The 17472-nt window shown below is 39.2% G+C and overlaps 1 protein-coding gene across 4 annotated transcripts in view; it reads right to left on the reverse strand.

Moving 5' to 3' along the window:
• The window catches only part of LOC149146658 (sodium/proton antiporter 2-like), a 307652-nt gene that overhangs the window by 241362 nt on the left and 48818 nt on the right, over nt 1-17472 (reverse strand). For all 4 annotated transcript variants that reach the window (XM_089448111.1, XM_089448112.1, XM_089448113.1 and 1 more), the window contains one exon: nt 4855-4961. In XM_089448111.1, the coding sequence (XP_089304237.1) occupies nt 4855-4961 (107 nt within the window). The remainder of the gene's footprint in view (nt 1-4854; nt 4962-17472) is intronic.

The raw sequence follows: 17472 nt of genomic DNA on the forward strand, positions 1-17472 counted from the left end.
AAAATAACTATTTTTGAGGAATTTTCGAATTTCTCATCAAAAGCATTTTTTATTTGCTCAAAAATAATTATTTTGAGCTAATTTCCTCAAAAAATTGACTTTGACTCAACCACCAAGATCCAAGGGTCCAAATTTTCTTGAAATTTCCAATATTCTCTTGGTGGGGGCCTCCAAAATTTGACTTCTTTTAGACCTCACGAATTTTTCTACTTGAAAAAATTAATTTTAATTTTGACTCTAAATTAATTAATTTGCTTGCTTAGGATTTAAATTTATTTTTGTTAGAAAAGATAATTAATTAACTCATGAGGGGATTAATTGTTTTCCACCCTCAAATATTTTAGCCATGGTCTGTAAGTATGAGGGACCGTGCACTAAAATATTTTTTACATCAGATATTACAATAATTCAACCCTCAACGGGGGAATACTCATTTGCTTATAAACCCTCATAAAACTTACCCAATTCTGCGACTCAATATGATCTAGTAGACCAAGTGACTTGTAATAAAATAATTTAGCCAAATAGCATAATTATTTTCAAATCACTTCTAAAGAAGACTTGATTAAAAAACTAGGGCTCACCTAAGACTTTGACAATAAATTCCACCCTAGCTTTGGGGCTGAGGCTGGAGGGAAAAAGCTTTGTCGATCATCGTGTTTAGAAACACAGATAATCAGTAACATGAAAAACCTCCTAGGATGAAATTCATTGCCAAAGTAATATGCTTACCTAGGTTGTTACATAAATACACAGTCTTACCAACATTATTTACACTACAAAATTGCATAATGGGTTTACAATGACTCAATAAGTTGTTGGTTGATGATTCTGATCTTTTGAAAAAATTTGGCACCACTGCTTCCTTGGAACTTTGACAAAATGTGTGCAACATTTGGCTCCATATGGGGACACGTTGCTTCCATGAAGTAACGTGAGAATCCCAGAATCTTGTATCCAAGAAAACAGAAGTCCATCAAATAGACATCCATTTGAAATCAAAATCATCATGCATATATAGAAAATCTGCTGAAATAGAAAAAATCTACTCTAACAAACCGAAATAAAAAGGTATATATAACATAAATGCATAAAAAGGAACTAACTAATGACATAAATGAAAGGGAGTAGGGTTAGAGATACTATACAAAGGATGCCCCATGGCATCATATGTCATAGGTGTGGCACAATCTGGAATATCTGCTAGTTGACAGGCAGATCAACAAGTTGCTTATCAGATGTTCCTTGTTGGAATTTGACTCTCTTCAGTTGGTGCAAATGTTCCTCATTGTGTTGCATACTTTTGTTGAAATCAGGCCTTCTTATTTTTCTACTAAGAAGATGGAATGGAAAATAATATGAAAAAAAGTGATAAACCGAATTAACGAATCTGTCTCAAACTGCGGTGGAGGACCCTATGGTTCAACCTCTTCACCATTTTCCAACCTCTTTGAAACTTCAACATGATACCTTCTTTCCACTTTTTTGTACTATCTGACCATACCACCGGTTGTTGCGGGAATAGTAGCATAAGATAAATACATCCCCCTAGATAAGTTGCAAACTTCTGCGAGAGGAGCATTCCCCATACATCTGGTACATCAATGATAGATATATCCATAGTGACGATCTTATATGGATAATTAGCCAAGGAAACTTGTAGATCTTTGACCACACCAAGGACTTCAATCTTTTTAGAATCCATCGAGCAAATGTTATGATAGGGCCTAGAAATCTCTAAGTTCAACTGATCCATAACTTTCTTGGTCATAACATTTGTTGAAGCACCAGAATCCAGCATACAGTTGTGAAGCAAACGATCATAAATATCCAAGGTGAGAAAGAAAGGTTGGTGATCTTCATTAGTCATGTAGCAATTCAAATCCTTTAATTTAATTTCTTCGTCCTTTGGATGTGTATCAACCTTTTCATGTTGAACCATGCCTAAAGCCTTGAAGAATGATGCCCTTTGAGAGGGAATTTTTAGAAGCTCAAGTAATGGAATAGAGATTTTAATGCTATTAATCCATGTAGCGCAATCCACCTTTAATCCTAACTCGTATTTTTCGAATGCAACCAGTTTATTTTGACCCTGATCTTTACCTTTTCTTTGATAAGTATATCCCATACTTTTGGCAATTTCCAAAATTTTGTCTTCAAAATGGTTTTTCACCATACATTTGTGTGATGGATCCTTTTCATCACTGAAGTTATCGATAGCGAAGGATGAAGAAATCATATCTGCACAACAACTTTCCTTAGAAGAATTTTGACTTACATTATGTATTTGATGTAAAGAAGAAAAAATAAAATTATTATTATGCTAGTCTCATGGGTTTCATAAGCAAGGAATTTTATTTTTAGTTATGGCTCCCATTGTGAGCCCTTATGATTGGTCATAAAATCAAGTTGAGTCAATGTCATGTATGAAGGACCCTTCTTGGGCATGTTACATATTTGTATGAATTATTAAAAGAGTAAAAGGGCCCTCCAAGACCAAGCTAAAGCACCTCCAACAAGTTGGCTTCAAGATGGAGTCATGGATCTACATCAACGGACATGTCGGCTCACATACAACTCATGTTGGCTTATTTGATGGGCAAACCACTATAAATAGGGCAGCTATGCCTCATTTTAGAGACAGAATTTCAGTCAAGGAGAAGTCTGCAATAGGAAGTGCGAGAATCACTAAGAAAAGAGTCCCATTACCAACAAGAGCGAAATTTTTTGGGTATGTTTTCAGGGCTGATATCCTCCACACGTGCGAGATTGCAGGACTGTCTACTGCGGAAAAAGGTTGAGATATTTAAGTCATAGTGAGAGGGAAGATTTTGGGTGAGAAATAAGGAAGATCCTAAACCGAATTGGCAAGAAGAAGTCTCCTTCTAGAGCGAAGATCATCAAGGGTCAAAGTTGGTCAACCACATGTGCGAAGGGTTTCTGAATTAGGGCTGAAAGTTGCAAGTCAGTCCTAGGAACTGAAACACTGCAAGGTAGCCAAGAAGGAGGAAGAAACAAGGAGTTTGACTATCGTTGACTCAAGGAAGAAGAGGAAGCTTTGTGTCTTGGTCTTGGAGTGGCAAATAGGTCAAGGGTCTTGGTCTTGGTATTTGTCAACTGAAGTCTCTATAAGAAGAAGAATTCGTTTGGGTTTTCCTTTCAAGTAGGAGAGGTTTTGTCCCTAGTTGATCACCAACATTTTGTGTCTCTTGTCTCTTTATAGTTTATGCATTGGTAGTTGTTTGATGAAGAAGAACACTATAATAACCTAAATAAAAGAAGATCCTAATCTCAGAAGTAAAAAGCATTCACAAACAATTATCATTACAAGAGAAATCACATAATTGCAATGCCTTAGATTTCTCAACATTCTTCCCCTTCCCTTTTCTTGCTAGGGCTATGGTTTCCTGTTTCTCCTCAACCTTTGGAGTTTTTCCATTGTTGCTACTACTGGCATTGACCAACCTGAGCCTAAGCTCCTCCTCAGTGAAATTACTCCATAGGCGATCCCAACTTGGTAACTAGTCTCGTCCATTAATAACTTGGACAAAGACATCCCACAACCTAGAAAACCCATTCAAGTCCACTCGCACCAACTCGTCATCACTTGGCTTATCTCCTACTGCAACCAACTCGTCCCTAACAAGTCGAACTCTGGTAAGATAGGAAACCACTTCTTCACCCTTGAGCATTTTAATGGTCCTCAACTTTTCTCTAAGAATGAATTCCCTGTTTGATGTAGAATTCTGGTACAAATTTACAATTGTGTCCCACATCTTCTTCGTTGTGTCCTTTGCAATATGAGGGACTATATGGTCCTTGACTCCAAGGATAATCCTCTTGGCATTCACATTCTCCTTTCTATATGTTACCAGTTGTTGTGGATTTGTCGATATGGCTATAACATTAGTCCCATACTCCTTCAATCCATGTTCTTCTAATAGAATAGACATTTTGGCTTTCTAAATGCCAAAGTTAGAGGTCTATCCAATTTGTGTTAGATTTTTATGGGTATGGTAGCATCGGACAAGTGTTCTAGCCTTAGATGATGCTAAGAGGTTAAGGAACACTAGATCTCCAAAACCCAGAAAAGGTTTTGCGAGATAAGCTTGGGAAACACCTTAGTTAAATTAATTTGCCATAATTAAAATATTTCCTAAGTCTAATTTAGGAAAAGTGATAAATTAATGTTAATTAATTAAAGATGTTCGAGATTGCTCTACAGGCTTCTATTGATGAAGTCTAATTGATCTTAGTCGTCGATCAAGATTAAATCATGGCCATTGAGACTATTTCCATATGCAAAAGGTCATGTCCTTTAGGGCAGGTCGACTTAAACATTATGAAGCCGATATGAATTTGGAGGGAAACATAAATTCAAATTTGCTCATAATAAAATTTAAATATATTTTCCTTAATGATTGCTTGCCCAAATTTGTCCCACATTAAATAATAATTAGAGGAGTGCCAAACACATTAATAATAATATCTCTTTTATCCAATTGAATTCTCTTTTGGGCTAGATGGGCTTCTTTTGGGGTAGTCGGGTTTCTCATGGGAAATTCATCCCATAGCTGCCCAGAATTTCAACAAGATCCATATCAACAAACCCAAACACCACATCACAAGTCCATCATAGTCTATTACTTTACTCTAATTCAAATTTGACACTATAAAATAAGGCATAATCCAAGAATGCGAACATTGTATTTCCATTGGTTGTACCTTTTACTCCCACTAACCTACGTTTGTGATCATTTGTTGGACATTAACAAAATTACCTTATCTTACTTTTTCTTAGTACTATATATATGGGAGAAATATTATGTAAAGAGAAAAGGAAGCAAGAGTTACCTTCTATGCTCTGGATCTGGTATTAGTTTTCTTAAGAGTGATACCATAATGATTGTAGTAGTCAAATTATCCAAAATGGAACTAAGAAAAAATGTGATGATTCCAACCTACACCACCAAACAACAAATCCACAATTAACATCTCTTCATGCATTAATATAATCAAGAAAGTTCAAAAATCAAAAATGTTACCATAGTTTAAAGCATAAAGCAATTTCAAATGTAAACAAAACTATAAAAAGTTGGCAAGCAAAGACAAAACTTATAGACAAAAACAAACTTTTATGGTTACATTATTGCAATGAAAAATTAGTGGCATATATGTTATTGCAAATTTGCAATAGTACAAGGATGAAGCAATGATATTAGAAAAATGTAACACATGATCCAACATAAGAATGGAAAATAAGGAACCTATTATCGCTCGGATTCTCCCTAGAGAAAAAGTCCCAACCTCACTAAGGGGGGAACCTAAGGAAACTATCAAGCAAGCCACCCACTATCACCTCAGCAGCCTTGCCCCTCACTTCTAGATTTAGGTGTGTGATTTCCTAGCCTAAGGGGTATTCCCTATGTTTGATTCTAAGCTGATCGTTTAGTATAAATGGAAGTATTAATTAGCTTAGACGTTGACGGTTGACCCTTTCTTCTAGCTGTGGCATGATGAAAATTTTTAAAAGCATGAAGCACAAATGTTGATTTTTCGATTAATCATTGAAATATGAAGCATAAACATTGAATTTTCATTGAAGTATCCAAAGCATATCAACCATAACCTTAACCAAAAGCATAGGAAGAAAAATGAAGATCGCATTTATGAACCTTCGATTCAATTCCACAATGAAAGAGTAGATATTTGCATCAAATAACACAAGTTAACATTTAGGATTTTTTGCTCAAAGGAGTTGAGCTCAAGCGGTAGAGGCACATATTGTGTTTCTAGCCGTGGCGAGTTCAAATCTCTAGACACATGTTCTACTTGGTCAAAATTTGTGAAAAAAGTCGTATAAATGAGTTCCACTGGGTAGTCCCATAACCGTTTCGTTGAAAAAAGAAAAACATTTAGCATTTTCTTAGCAAGAAATCTCTTGCAAAATGGGTGTGCCTAGTGCCATAGCCCCTAGATATACCGAAGTGAGGCCAGTGCAAGAGAGTAATCTTACCGAATGTTATTTTCAGTGCATTATAACAATCAAACAGCCAAATGGTTAGTTTCAGGATGACTTAGGGGGGTTATATACTCAAGGTACATGCAAGTAATGTCCATGTTCAATCCTACCTAATGCAATACTACTTGAATGGATATTGTTATCCACCACCTGTGGGTCATATCCATAGGGGGGGAATTTTTCTCCTAAATAGTCCTTAGCCAGTAGCTAGCAGCCACCAGATAGCTCGATGTAGGACTATCCCCGTTGCCTGATCCAACCATATGCTCCCTCACCCATCTGTTATGATCATATGTTTGAAGGTGGGCCTTCCAACCCCGAAGATATGGCTTTTCATTATGTAGTTGGGTAATTTTATTTACCTATCATGGACACTTTTGGGCATGGATTAGTGGGGGGATTCAGCAGAAAGAGTGGGCTTGGTTTGTACTATTGTCTCCTTTGTCCAATTTGATGGTTAACTTTGTATTCTAGTCCCGTGGGATCTCCTTTATTGGCTACTAGTTTTAGAGGTGGCAATACATAAACCCTGATTTTGGTTATGTGGTCCCGCTTCCCAACACCATATATATCACTCCCTTTCACTCATTATAAACCCTTTCACCATATTTCCCATCCGGGTCCACATTTTTCCATTGGATCCACGAGGAGTTACCTTCCCCCTCCCCTTGTCCCCACTGTGGGTCGGGCCTAAAACAATGCCCCGAAGGTTGATGTAGTTAAAAAAAGAAAGGAAAAAGCACAATTTGGCCAATCTCAATAGGAAATGTACCAAAAAATGCAAAAGATGGTCAAGACATACAAATTTAGTACATGGGAAAAAGCCAAACATGACCACTACCAATATCATTATGGCCATCACCTTGGTTGCTAGGGCCCCTCATATCGGCCCCTTACATCATTAAGGAACTCATGATTGTCCCAAACCCTAGTGGGTGATGAACTGACCCACCTTAAGGGGGTATTCATTGTTATATCTTACACATCATGCTCTCATCCCCTAGAGCCCCGAGCAGTGATAAACAAAAAATCAATAAAAGGCAAAGGCCTATGAAGAAGGGTGGAAAAACAAAGGCCGAGGTAACTCATGTACCACGATTGCTCCCTCCGACAATCATACACCCAAGTGTTGGTTTTCGTGATTATAGCTACCCTTGTATTGTGGCATGTGGCTTGGAGCCTTCCCCTGATGCCCCACTCTATTCCATCATTATATCACATGCCACCTTCCATTTGATGGATGTACCATGGACATGTCACTCCCCTTAGAGGTTGAAACTACCTAAAATGGTCCTTTGTTAACCTTCTTTTTGAACTTGGAGACACTTGTACGTTTTAAAGCCCACTATGGAAGGGCATGCCACTATAAAGTGTCCACTTGGATCAATGATTTGTAAGCTCATTTACTCAATTGCATTAATTTTTGGTTATACAGGAAGATGAGGGGATGCATTGAATCTTATACTGGATTGTAGGTGGGTCTTCATCTTGGGTTTGGTCTCTCTATATGGGGTCCAAGCCCTCCAGAGGGTCATATTGGCATTTGTAGGGTGAGTGTTGAGAGCCATGGGCCTCCACCATAATAAAGAGCAAATTGCCACATCATGGGATCCTTCAGTTCCACTCATTGCTTGCTCGTGTTCCATTTATTTGACGATGATGATGCACTTGGACCACCTTGCCCAGCTGGCTACACTCTTGCACCACATGCTTGGCAACTGATCTAGGGCCTAGATGAGGATGTGTCTCACCATGGGAGACAATGGGAGGGCTTGCATCATTCTTTCAACCCTTACAGATGGGATACAGGCTTGTTCAATCCATTTGGAGACCCATGAGGATGTTTTGTGCCCCCATAGCCACTTGGAGGCACCACAAATCATTTGCTTGGATACCAATGGGCCACCCCTTTTATCACTATGTTTGGAGTTGTAATGTCCCTTTTTTCTGGTGTTCCTTATGACATGGATAGAATGGACTTTCACAGTTGGGGCCAGACAAGTCACAGGTGCATGTTGGTGTCATCAACGGGCCTAGGGGCCCTTGGAGGGGTTTTGAGGAGTTTTTATGGGGTCCGATGGCATTCACTTGGCATATTCATCATCATGAGCAATTCCACACATCTTGTTTTTGGTTCTGTGACTTTCTGTTAATTCCCGTAAAACGAGATTATTATTGGGCATAACGTAATTAGTTACACTCAATGTGGCATTCCGAGAGGAATATTTGACACAATACCTCAATGTAATAGCTCGTTGGAACCAAAATGAAATAATCTACAGGATGGGATGCTGAGAAGTGATTTCTAGTGGTCGAAGAGAGTATAGTGGGCAATTTACCATTTTCTTTGATTAAAAATGGCTTTAATTAGTTATTTAATTAAGGAAAAATAATCAATTGGAGGAAAAGGCGCAAAAGTGACTTAAGTGAAATAAAATTAAATTAAAAAGTCACTTAAGATAAAGTCAATGGAGGAGCTTCTAGAATAATAATAAAATAAGATGCTTCTAGAAGCTTGGAGATCTATCCATCAGATCTGTAAAAGAGGAAGAGCAGGTCACTTGGAGACATCTTGGATTTGTGTATTTTCTTTGTGGTGAGGTTTTGAGAACCCTGTTCTCTACTTCATCAGTAGCCCTAGGACAGAAACCCTCGAGTGATTCATGTTTAAGAATCTAGGGCAATTAGATTTAATGAGATTCTTCTAGTCATGATGACTATTTGTGAGGTTTTTTTCAATTTTTCTTCTTATTCCAATCTTCACTTATTATTATTAGAGTGTGTCTTCTTTAGTTCATCAAATAGCTACCAAAACAAAGAGACAAGAACACAAGATGTTGCCATTCTGCCAAGGCCAAAACCTCTCACTCTTTGAGAGGAAAACCCACACAAAATTCTTCTTATAGAGATTCCAATTGACGAATACCAATATCATGACCCTTGACCTATGATTCCACTCCAAGACCAAGACACCAATCCTCTTCTTCGTCATAGCTGAGATCATCATCACTGCTACTAAATTCATCACCACTGCTGCTACATCAAAGTCATCATTATTGCACCACTGAGATCTTTACACCTTGTTGCACCTTCACTGAGAATATTGTTGCACTTTTACTGAGATCGATGCTACTCCTTCATTGAGACCTTCACCATGACACCGAGATCTATATACTGAGATATTTAGAGAGCGAGATCATGACTGCTTCCAGAATACATGTCGAGATAGAGAGTGTCACTTTGAGATCCTTCTCTTCACAAATATGCCGAGATAGTGAGGTTGCTTCACTGTATTGGTAGGCCGAGACAGTGATCATTAATGAGACCTTTATTATTACAGCTACACCAAGACAGTGACTGCTTTCCTTGTACCGAGATCATGATTATAGGTATGCTGAGATTGCCACCACCGAGGAGGATGAGACTGTAGTTTCTCTCACTGTACAAGTTGTTGAGCTTGTGGACAGACCTCCGAAAATGTCATCCGAAACTATCCTCCTGCAATTCCTGTACCCATCCGAAGTTTAGAGAGAAATCCGAGTTTTTGTGTTTTCGGTGATGACCCTAGCTGGGTATTTATAGTTGTTCGTTCTCCATATTAAGCCAACTTTACCAAGTGAACCGATGTGTCTCTTATATGAGCCGACATGACTGAGTTTTATCTTGTTTGGAGGTCAACTTCATCAAGAGTGATTGTGCTTGTCTTTGGAGGTCGTTTATACTTTTCTATAGACTGTATATATTACACATAGACTCAAGAAGAGCTCTTCAACATTTTCTTTGACTTTTTGACTTTCCTATAGCACTTCAACACGTGCTAGACCTATGCAATGAGCAAGAAACTCATTTTATAATTTACAAAAAATAATATTTCTTTTCTTTTTCAAGTACAAAGATCAAAATTACATTTATGAAGACCGAACCTAGTTACATTTTCTTCAACACTCCCTCTTAACTAGGGAGGTATTCATAATGGTACTTGGTCATTCTCAATCTGAAGAATTTCTCATAAGAAGAATCGGATTGGTAACCCATCTGTATAGCATCATAGTAACCAACATTGTTTCCACAGTAAGGCCTTGACTGACAACTCTATCTCTCATCAGATCAGAGCACAATGTTGGTGAGACCAATGACTATAGACACCTTCATCATTGTCTCTCAAGGTACATACCCACCCGGGTGTTCACTGAGTATGACCTTCTAGGACTATTCTTATCTTGGGTTCTCAACCCAACAAATTGAACGTTAGAGCTCCTGGGCTCTGCGCAATCAGGTACTAGCTGAAATGCTCCCCTAGCCAACTTCATCAACCCTCCTAGTCTCTATGTCAGCTTTTTTTGCCTCCTCAGTCTCTATGCTAGCCTCTTCCTGGCTCAATCTTGATGACGCAGGCACTGCATCACCCCTTCCTTGTTGCTACTCTGCTAGGAACAGTTTCTGTCACTCGAGACAGTTGTTTTCTGTTGTTGTTGCTCTGCTCGGCTGATGTCCTCAGTTCTCCTATGATCTGCAACCACCCTCTGATACCATGTTGGAATTTCTAAGTCTAACCCATTAGAAACCCTTCATGTACTTTTCTGATTTATTTCTGCCTACTTTTTCTGATTAATTAACAAGTTATTTAGCATGTAAATACTGAAAATAAATACAAGTACATGCTCAACACATTACAGATCATCAACTGAAGGAAACAAAACAAGTACACAAGTGACATCATTGTTTTTGGACCAATGTCCCCGTAAAACCCAATGCGGGAAAACCGGTGCAGCTATCTGAGGGTTTTATTATTATGTAGTTTATAAATACAATCTGGGTGCCAAAACCAACTCACCCAACAGAGAATAATCTCGGCAGTAGTACCTCTCTACTTGGAAGTAGATATTCTGGTTGAAACCCCGGATGAACACTCTGACAGCTCCCATCTCCAATCTGCCCCCACGAAAACCCCAGTGTCTGCCTCTAAGGACTGTGTCAGCCCTTCCTGGCCCTGCATCAACCCAGCGTCAGGCCAATAACCCCTGCGTCAACCTCTAGAGGCACTACGTCAGCCTCTAGAGCCTCTGCATCACCCATGCTAGCTCTTTGAGGCACTGCGCAGCTCCTGGCTACCTCTGCGTGGGCCCTAGCTGCCTCTGTGTGGCCTCTAGCTGGCTCTGCGTCCATCTCTCTCGGCTTCTGCACTGATCCTCCCAGTACTGTCTCTCTGCCTCTCTGCTTCTATATTCACTGCCCCTCGTTGTTGATCACTGATTCTATCTCTCTTAGCAAACCCCGCTCTAGAGAATAGAATGACTGATCACTCTGGTGTATTCTCCAAGTGACCCTCAAGCCTCCTTATATACTTTTCTCATTGACAAATCAACGACCGAGATTAAGTCCCTAATCAACGGCTAAGATTAACTCTGGCTTGATCCATGACTTCTGAACCCTTCTAACACAGTTTTATATTAATACACATTAATATTTTATTTTCCCTAAGTTTATACTTAGGGACTCCATTAAAAATATTAATTATTTTAATATCTCCCAAACTGTTTAGAATCTGCCCAAACCATTTCTGGGTATTGGAGATCTCATGTGCCTTAGCCTCTCCACCAATTTTCGCAGCTAGAGCACATCCGATGCTACCCCAAATCAACAAGTAGTAATTCTGAGTAGAATTCCTCGGATGCTCAACTAGCAATCCGATACAGAGAGAAACTGGACAAAACAAATAGTGAAAAGCTCTCACCCTATCACTGGAAGAATCTGAATTTGATCACGCTAGACTGGAGCCTCTGCGTGGCCTTTGTGCAGAACTGTGTAAGCCTCACACAGTCTCTTCATCACCCCTACTAGGAATCACGTTGCTCCTCATTCGGACCCTCTACTGGCTATAAATTCTGAATTTCTGCCTCACGGTCTCACACCCTGGCTCCCGGCTTCTGAAACTCGATTTCCTCAGCAGAAATTCGATCTCCCTCTAAGGCCTGCACTGTCACTGCGTCAACTCTGCGTGGGCCAGCATCTGCCTCTGTCTGGACGTCGTTCTGCCCTCTCTGCCTTGTACTCTCCGGCCCAAGAAAACTTCTGTTAAGCCCCTATACTACTAGTGTAACCCCTTATTGTTATTAGCACAACCCACTTATTATATTGATGTACCCATGTAGTGCCCATATTGTTACTATTGTGCCACATAGAAGCCCACTATTGTTATTATTGTGCCCTTACATTATTATTTTTATGTCAACTCTAATTATGTTATGACCCCTTAGACTCCTATATATAGAAAGGAGGTCTTTTCATTTGTATCATCCAAGAATTGTTCATTTGTGTAATGTAAAGGAGGTTGCCCCCTCGAAGAAGCTGAATTCTAAGGCGTTGATCTCTCTTTTCTATCTTTTTGTGAGCTGGTTTCATAACATTTGGTATCAGAGCTTTGGATTCTAGGGTTTCGCTGCTCCAAACAGGTCATCGTGGCATTTTCGCTATAACTTTTTTTCTGCGACATTTCAGAAGCTAAAAAAAAAAACCCATTTGAGAAGAAATCGCGCTAAATCTCGGGTCCGAATTTCAGAGCTTTTTGCGCTATATTTGTGGAGATATGATCTGAGGAATTTGGTATTTTTGCAGACTCTTGAATTACATTCCAAACAGGTGACCTGGGGAAAATTGTCATAACTTTCTCTCTGAGCATCGGATTGAAATTTCGTAAGAAGATACAGAAAGAGGACGGACTGTAGTTTCTTGTATATATTTTTCAGAGCCAAAGGTCGAAACAGTGACTCGTGGCACGTCGTACAAGTTCGCTCTACTGAACTAGTCTATAATCAGGTCATCTTGGGAGATTGTGCATAACTCTTTCTTGGAGAATCCAATTTGGATCAGACTGGTGGCATTGGAAAGAGGACGCAGAGGGCTACTACAGGTCACAATTTCAGAACTTAAAGATCCGAAAGTACAGAGTTACAGTCGTTTCAAGATCGAGCTCCTAAAATCAAGAAAAAGCAAGATGAGGAAGTTTGATGGCAAGGATCCGGTAAATTGGATACTTCAGATGGAGCAATATTTTGATCTACATGGTGTACCACTGTTACAAAAGGTATGTATTGCATCTTCATATTTAGAACCGAATCAATTTTTATGGTATGAAGGGCTTTGTTCTCGTAAACAACTTGTTATGTGGTCAATTTTCACGGAGGAAATGATAGCACATTATGAGGATACAAAGAGTAGCACCTTCTTTAGAGCAACACCACAACAATTGGAAAGAGTAAAAGGGCTTTGTGACATAGTGGAAAGCAAAATTATGGAAACCAGGAAGCATACCCCTCACAACTATAAAGATGGAAGTGTTGTTTCTCCCAGCCTTCCACAACCTACAAGGGTTACACCACAACAATTGGAAGAAAAAAGAGAAAAAAGACTTTGTTACAATTGTGATAGCAAATGCACTAAAGGTCATAAGTGTGCTGAGAAGAAATTATTTTACATAGAATATGAAGAGGAGGAAGAAAAGGATCAAGAAACATCAAAAGAAGAGGATATACGCCAGTACCCCACCCCAAAGAAAGAAGAAATGAATCAGACCATATCTTGTAAAGCATTGGCAAGAATTACCACTCCTCAAACTCTCAAGGTAAAAGGACATATCAAGAAGAAAAAGGTGCAAGAAGTGAAAGATCACATCGAGAAAGAAGAAATGAATCCAACCATATCTTGTAATTCATTGGTCGAAATTACCACTCCTCAAACTATCAAGATAGAAGGACATATCAAGAAGAAAAATGTTCAAGAAGTGAAAGATCACATCGAGCATCAACAACAAGTTCTCCAACTTTTAAAGGATAACGCCACTTCAGTGCAAAATCAAACGAAACAACAGGTAGATCAACGTCGTAGTGAAAAATGTTTTGATGTAGGTGATTGGGTATTTTTACTGCTACATCTCAAGCAAGCTATTTATGAGAAGGAAATGTTGGAAATACTACATGCACTTAAAAAATGGCGACCTTACCGAATGGGAAGACCCTTCAAGGATGAGGATGTGGAAGCATTGTTTTGTGCTATTTCTATTATCCAACCAGATTGGATAAACGAAGCAAGGGATGAATGGAAAAAGGACGAAGAAGTATGGCCACTTATTCAAAAGTTGCAAAAGATCCCAATTCAAACAATATTGCCAGAAATTGAAGAGGAAGGAAAAATCATATTGGAACCTGGAGCAGTCACAGAAACAAGAACCCAACAGCTACGAAATCGATCAATTTCAGAGTATCTCATCAAGTGGAAGAACTTACCCGCTGAAGATTCCACATGGGAGGACAAGAATTTTATACAGAAGCATTAAGAACTACTCAAGCGTTGAGGACAACGCTTTTTGAAGGAGAGGGGCATGTTAAGCCCCTTTACTACTAGTGTAACCCCTTATTGTTATTAGTACAACCCACTTATTATATTGATGTACCCATGTAGTGCCCATATTGTTACTATTGTGCCACATAGAAGCCCACTATTGTTATTATTGTGCCCTTACATTATTATTTTTATGTCGGCTCTGATTATGTTATGACCCCTTAGACTCCTATATATAGAAAGGAGGTCTTTTCATTTGTATCATCCAAGAATTGTTCATTTGTGTAATATAAAGGAGGTTGCCCCCTCGAAGAGGCTGAATTCTAAGGCATTGATCTCTCTTTTCTATCTTTTTGTGAGCTGGTTTCATAACAACTTCCCTCTTCCGCATACTATCTCTGCCCCTCACTGCAAAAGATCACTTTGATCACTCCTCTAACAATTGTTGCGCTACCCTCTCTAAGAAATTCGATCTTCTTGATCTCTCTCGATGCATTTTCCAAGTGACCCTCAAGCGTCCTTAAATAATCTCCTCTTTGACATTCAACAGCCCAGATAAGAAGCTAATCAATGGCTAAGATCATTTTTGCTTGATCCTCGTCTTCTTCTAGAAGTTACAGCCACAGTTAGATTAATACCCATTAATTATTCTAATTTCCTAAGTTTAGACTTAGGGTCCATTTTACTAAAACTGTCTTCGGGTGGAATTTCCCAAAACGCTTTGTGGGTATTGGAGAATGCATGTGTCTAAGCCTCCCTGCAAAATTTGAGACTTCGAGCACATCCGATGCTACCAGAAATCAACAATCATTATGGCCATCACCCTGGTTCATCTATTAAAGGTAAGGGTTGACATGGTGGCTGGAGGAGGTCTTTGTCTAGGTCTAAGTCGTCTGGAAGTGTCTCATCTTGATTTGAATCTACCGAAGGAAGTGTTTGACTGCGTTTTCCCCTTATAGGGGTTTTTCCCTGGCTGACCACCTACATCTTGTGTCTCTTGTTCTTGTGATCTTCATATGCATATAATTTGGTAATTGCTTGATGAAAGATAAAATAATAAAGAAGTGAAAGAAGCCAACATAATTCACAAGTAATTATCAAGAAAGAAGAATCAAACCCTAATTCCTATAAGCATTGATTTTTCAACATGGTATAAGAGCTAAGGAAGAAGAAGACTGAAGATCTCTTTCTATGGTAAGTTACTTGAAGATGGGATTCAATATTGTAAGAATCGCAAGAAGTTGGATTGGAGTGATCATCTACAATCTATCTAGAAGCGTAAAGAGTGAAGGATTCTCGACTATGATAGATTGATTCAAAACATATAACAGGAGAAAGTGGACAACTTCATACTCTATCAAAAGAACCATCATCACATGCAGTGGAGCTAGGAGACAACAACAGTTATGCAGTCAAGGGCCTTGGATCTACATCACTAAAGTTGAAAAGTGGAGCAAAGCTACACCTCAACAACATACTCTATGTTCCAAGTTTGAAAAAGAACCTACTTTCCATTTCTTGTTTAGAAGATAAGGAGATAGGGTTTCCTTTGTAGATGGTAAAGTTTTGGTTTGGGGAAAGGATTCAAGTATTGAAAAGGCAAAAGTAATTGGAGTTCATGAAGGAAGGCTATATAGTCATAACACTATCTCCTCAAGCCCTAGTTCACATGGAGATCAATCCTATCGAACTATGGCATAGAAGATATGGGCATATTCATTACAAGATAATACCATCACTTAGTCAAATGGTAAAAGGCATCCCCAACATCGAAGGATTATGCAAGGGATGTGTTGTAGGAAAGAATACAAGGAAACCTTTTACAAGTAGTGATACAAGGTCTAAAGAGATATTGGACCTCATTCATTCTGATGTGTGTGGGCCAATGTCTAACAAATCTCTTGGATGTTGAAGTTTCTAATTTTACTTACTTAGGAAACCTTCATGCACTTTTTCTGATTTATTCCTACCTACTTGTTATTTTTCCTTAACAAGTTATTTACAAAGTAAATACTGAAAATAAATACCAGTGCATGCTCAACATATTACAAATCAGCAACTAAAAGAAACAAGAATAAACACACCACATGACACCATTATTTTTGGATTAATGTCCCTGGAAAAACCCAATGTGGGAAAACCAGTGCAGCAATCTAAAGGTTTTCTTATTAAGCAATATCAGAGTACAATCTGGGTGCCGAAATTGGCCTTCCCAACAGAGAATTTCCTTAGCAATAATACCTCTAGGTTTCTAACAAATCCACTAGCTGAAACCCCGGAAAATCCTTTCGGCAGCTACTCAGCACCAATCTGCCCCAGAAACCCCAGCATCTGCCCAATATGGACTGCGTCAACATCTCCTAGCCCAGCACTGGCACTGCGTCAACCCCAGAGGGCCCTCTGTCAGCTCTTTGAGCCTTTACGTCAGCTACACTGGCCCCTCTGGTGCTTTGCGCAGCACTTAGTTGCCTCTACATGGCCCTACGTGAGCACTGGTTGCTCCTGCGTCTGTCTCTCTGGCTGCTCTGCTGCTATCCTGGCACTATCTCTGCCTCTCTGTCTCTTTGTACTCAATGCCCCTCAGCTGCTCTCTCGATCACTGACTCTATCTCTCTTAGCAAACCCTGCTCTAGAGAATAAAATGACTGATCACTCTGGTGTTTTCTCCAAGTGACCCTCAAGACTCCTCTTATACTTTTCCTACTTACATCTCAACGGCCGAGATTAAGTCCCTAATCAACGACTAAGATTAGATCTGGCTTGATCCATGTCTTTTGGACCATTCTAACACAGATTCATATTAATACACATTAATATTTTATTTTCCGTAAGTTTAGACTTAGGGGCTCCATTGAAAATATTAATTATTTTAATATCTCCTGATCTGTTTGGAATCTGCCCAAACCCTTTCTCGGTATCGGAGATCTCATGTGCCCCAACCTCTCCACCAAATTTCGTGGCTGGAGCACATACGATGCTACCCCAAATCAACACTCCCTCTTAGCGAGGATTGTGCTCTAGCAATACTCCTCACTAGGTATTACTCTGATCATCCGGCATCGATACCTATGTTGATGCTAGGTCTTCCTACCCAACATCCTCTGCACTGCTGC

This window comes from Pinus tabuliformis, chromosome X, assembly GCF_031772625.1.
Source record: "Pinus tabuliformis cultivar Carrire ecotype Pingquan chromosome X, CPIR1, whole genome shotgun sequence".
In the NCBI taxonomy this organism is placed as follows: Eukaryota; Viridiplantae; Streptophyta; class Pinopsida; order Pinales; family Pinaceae; genus Pinus; species Pinus tabuliformis.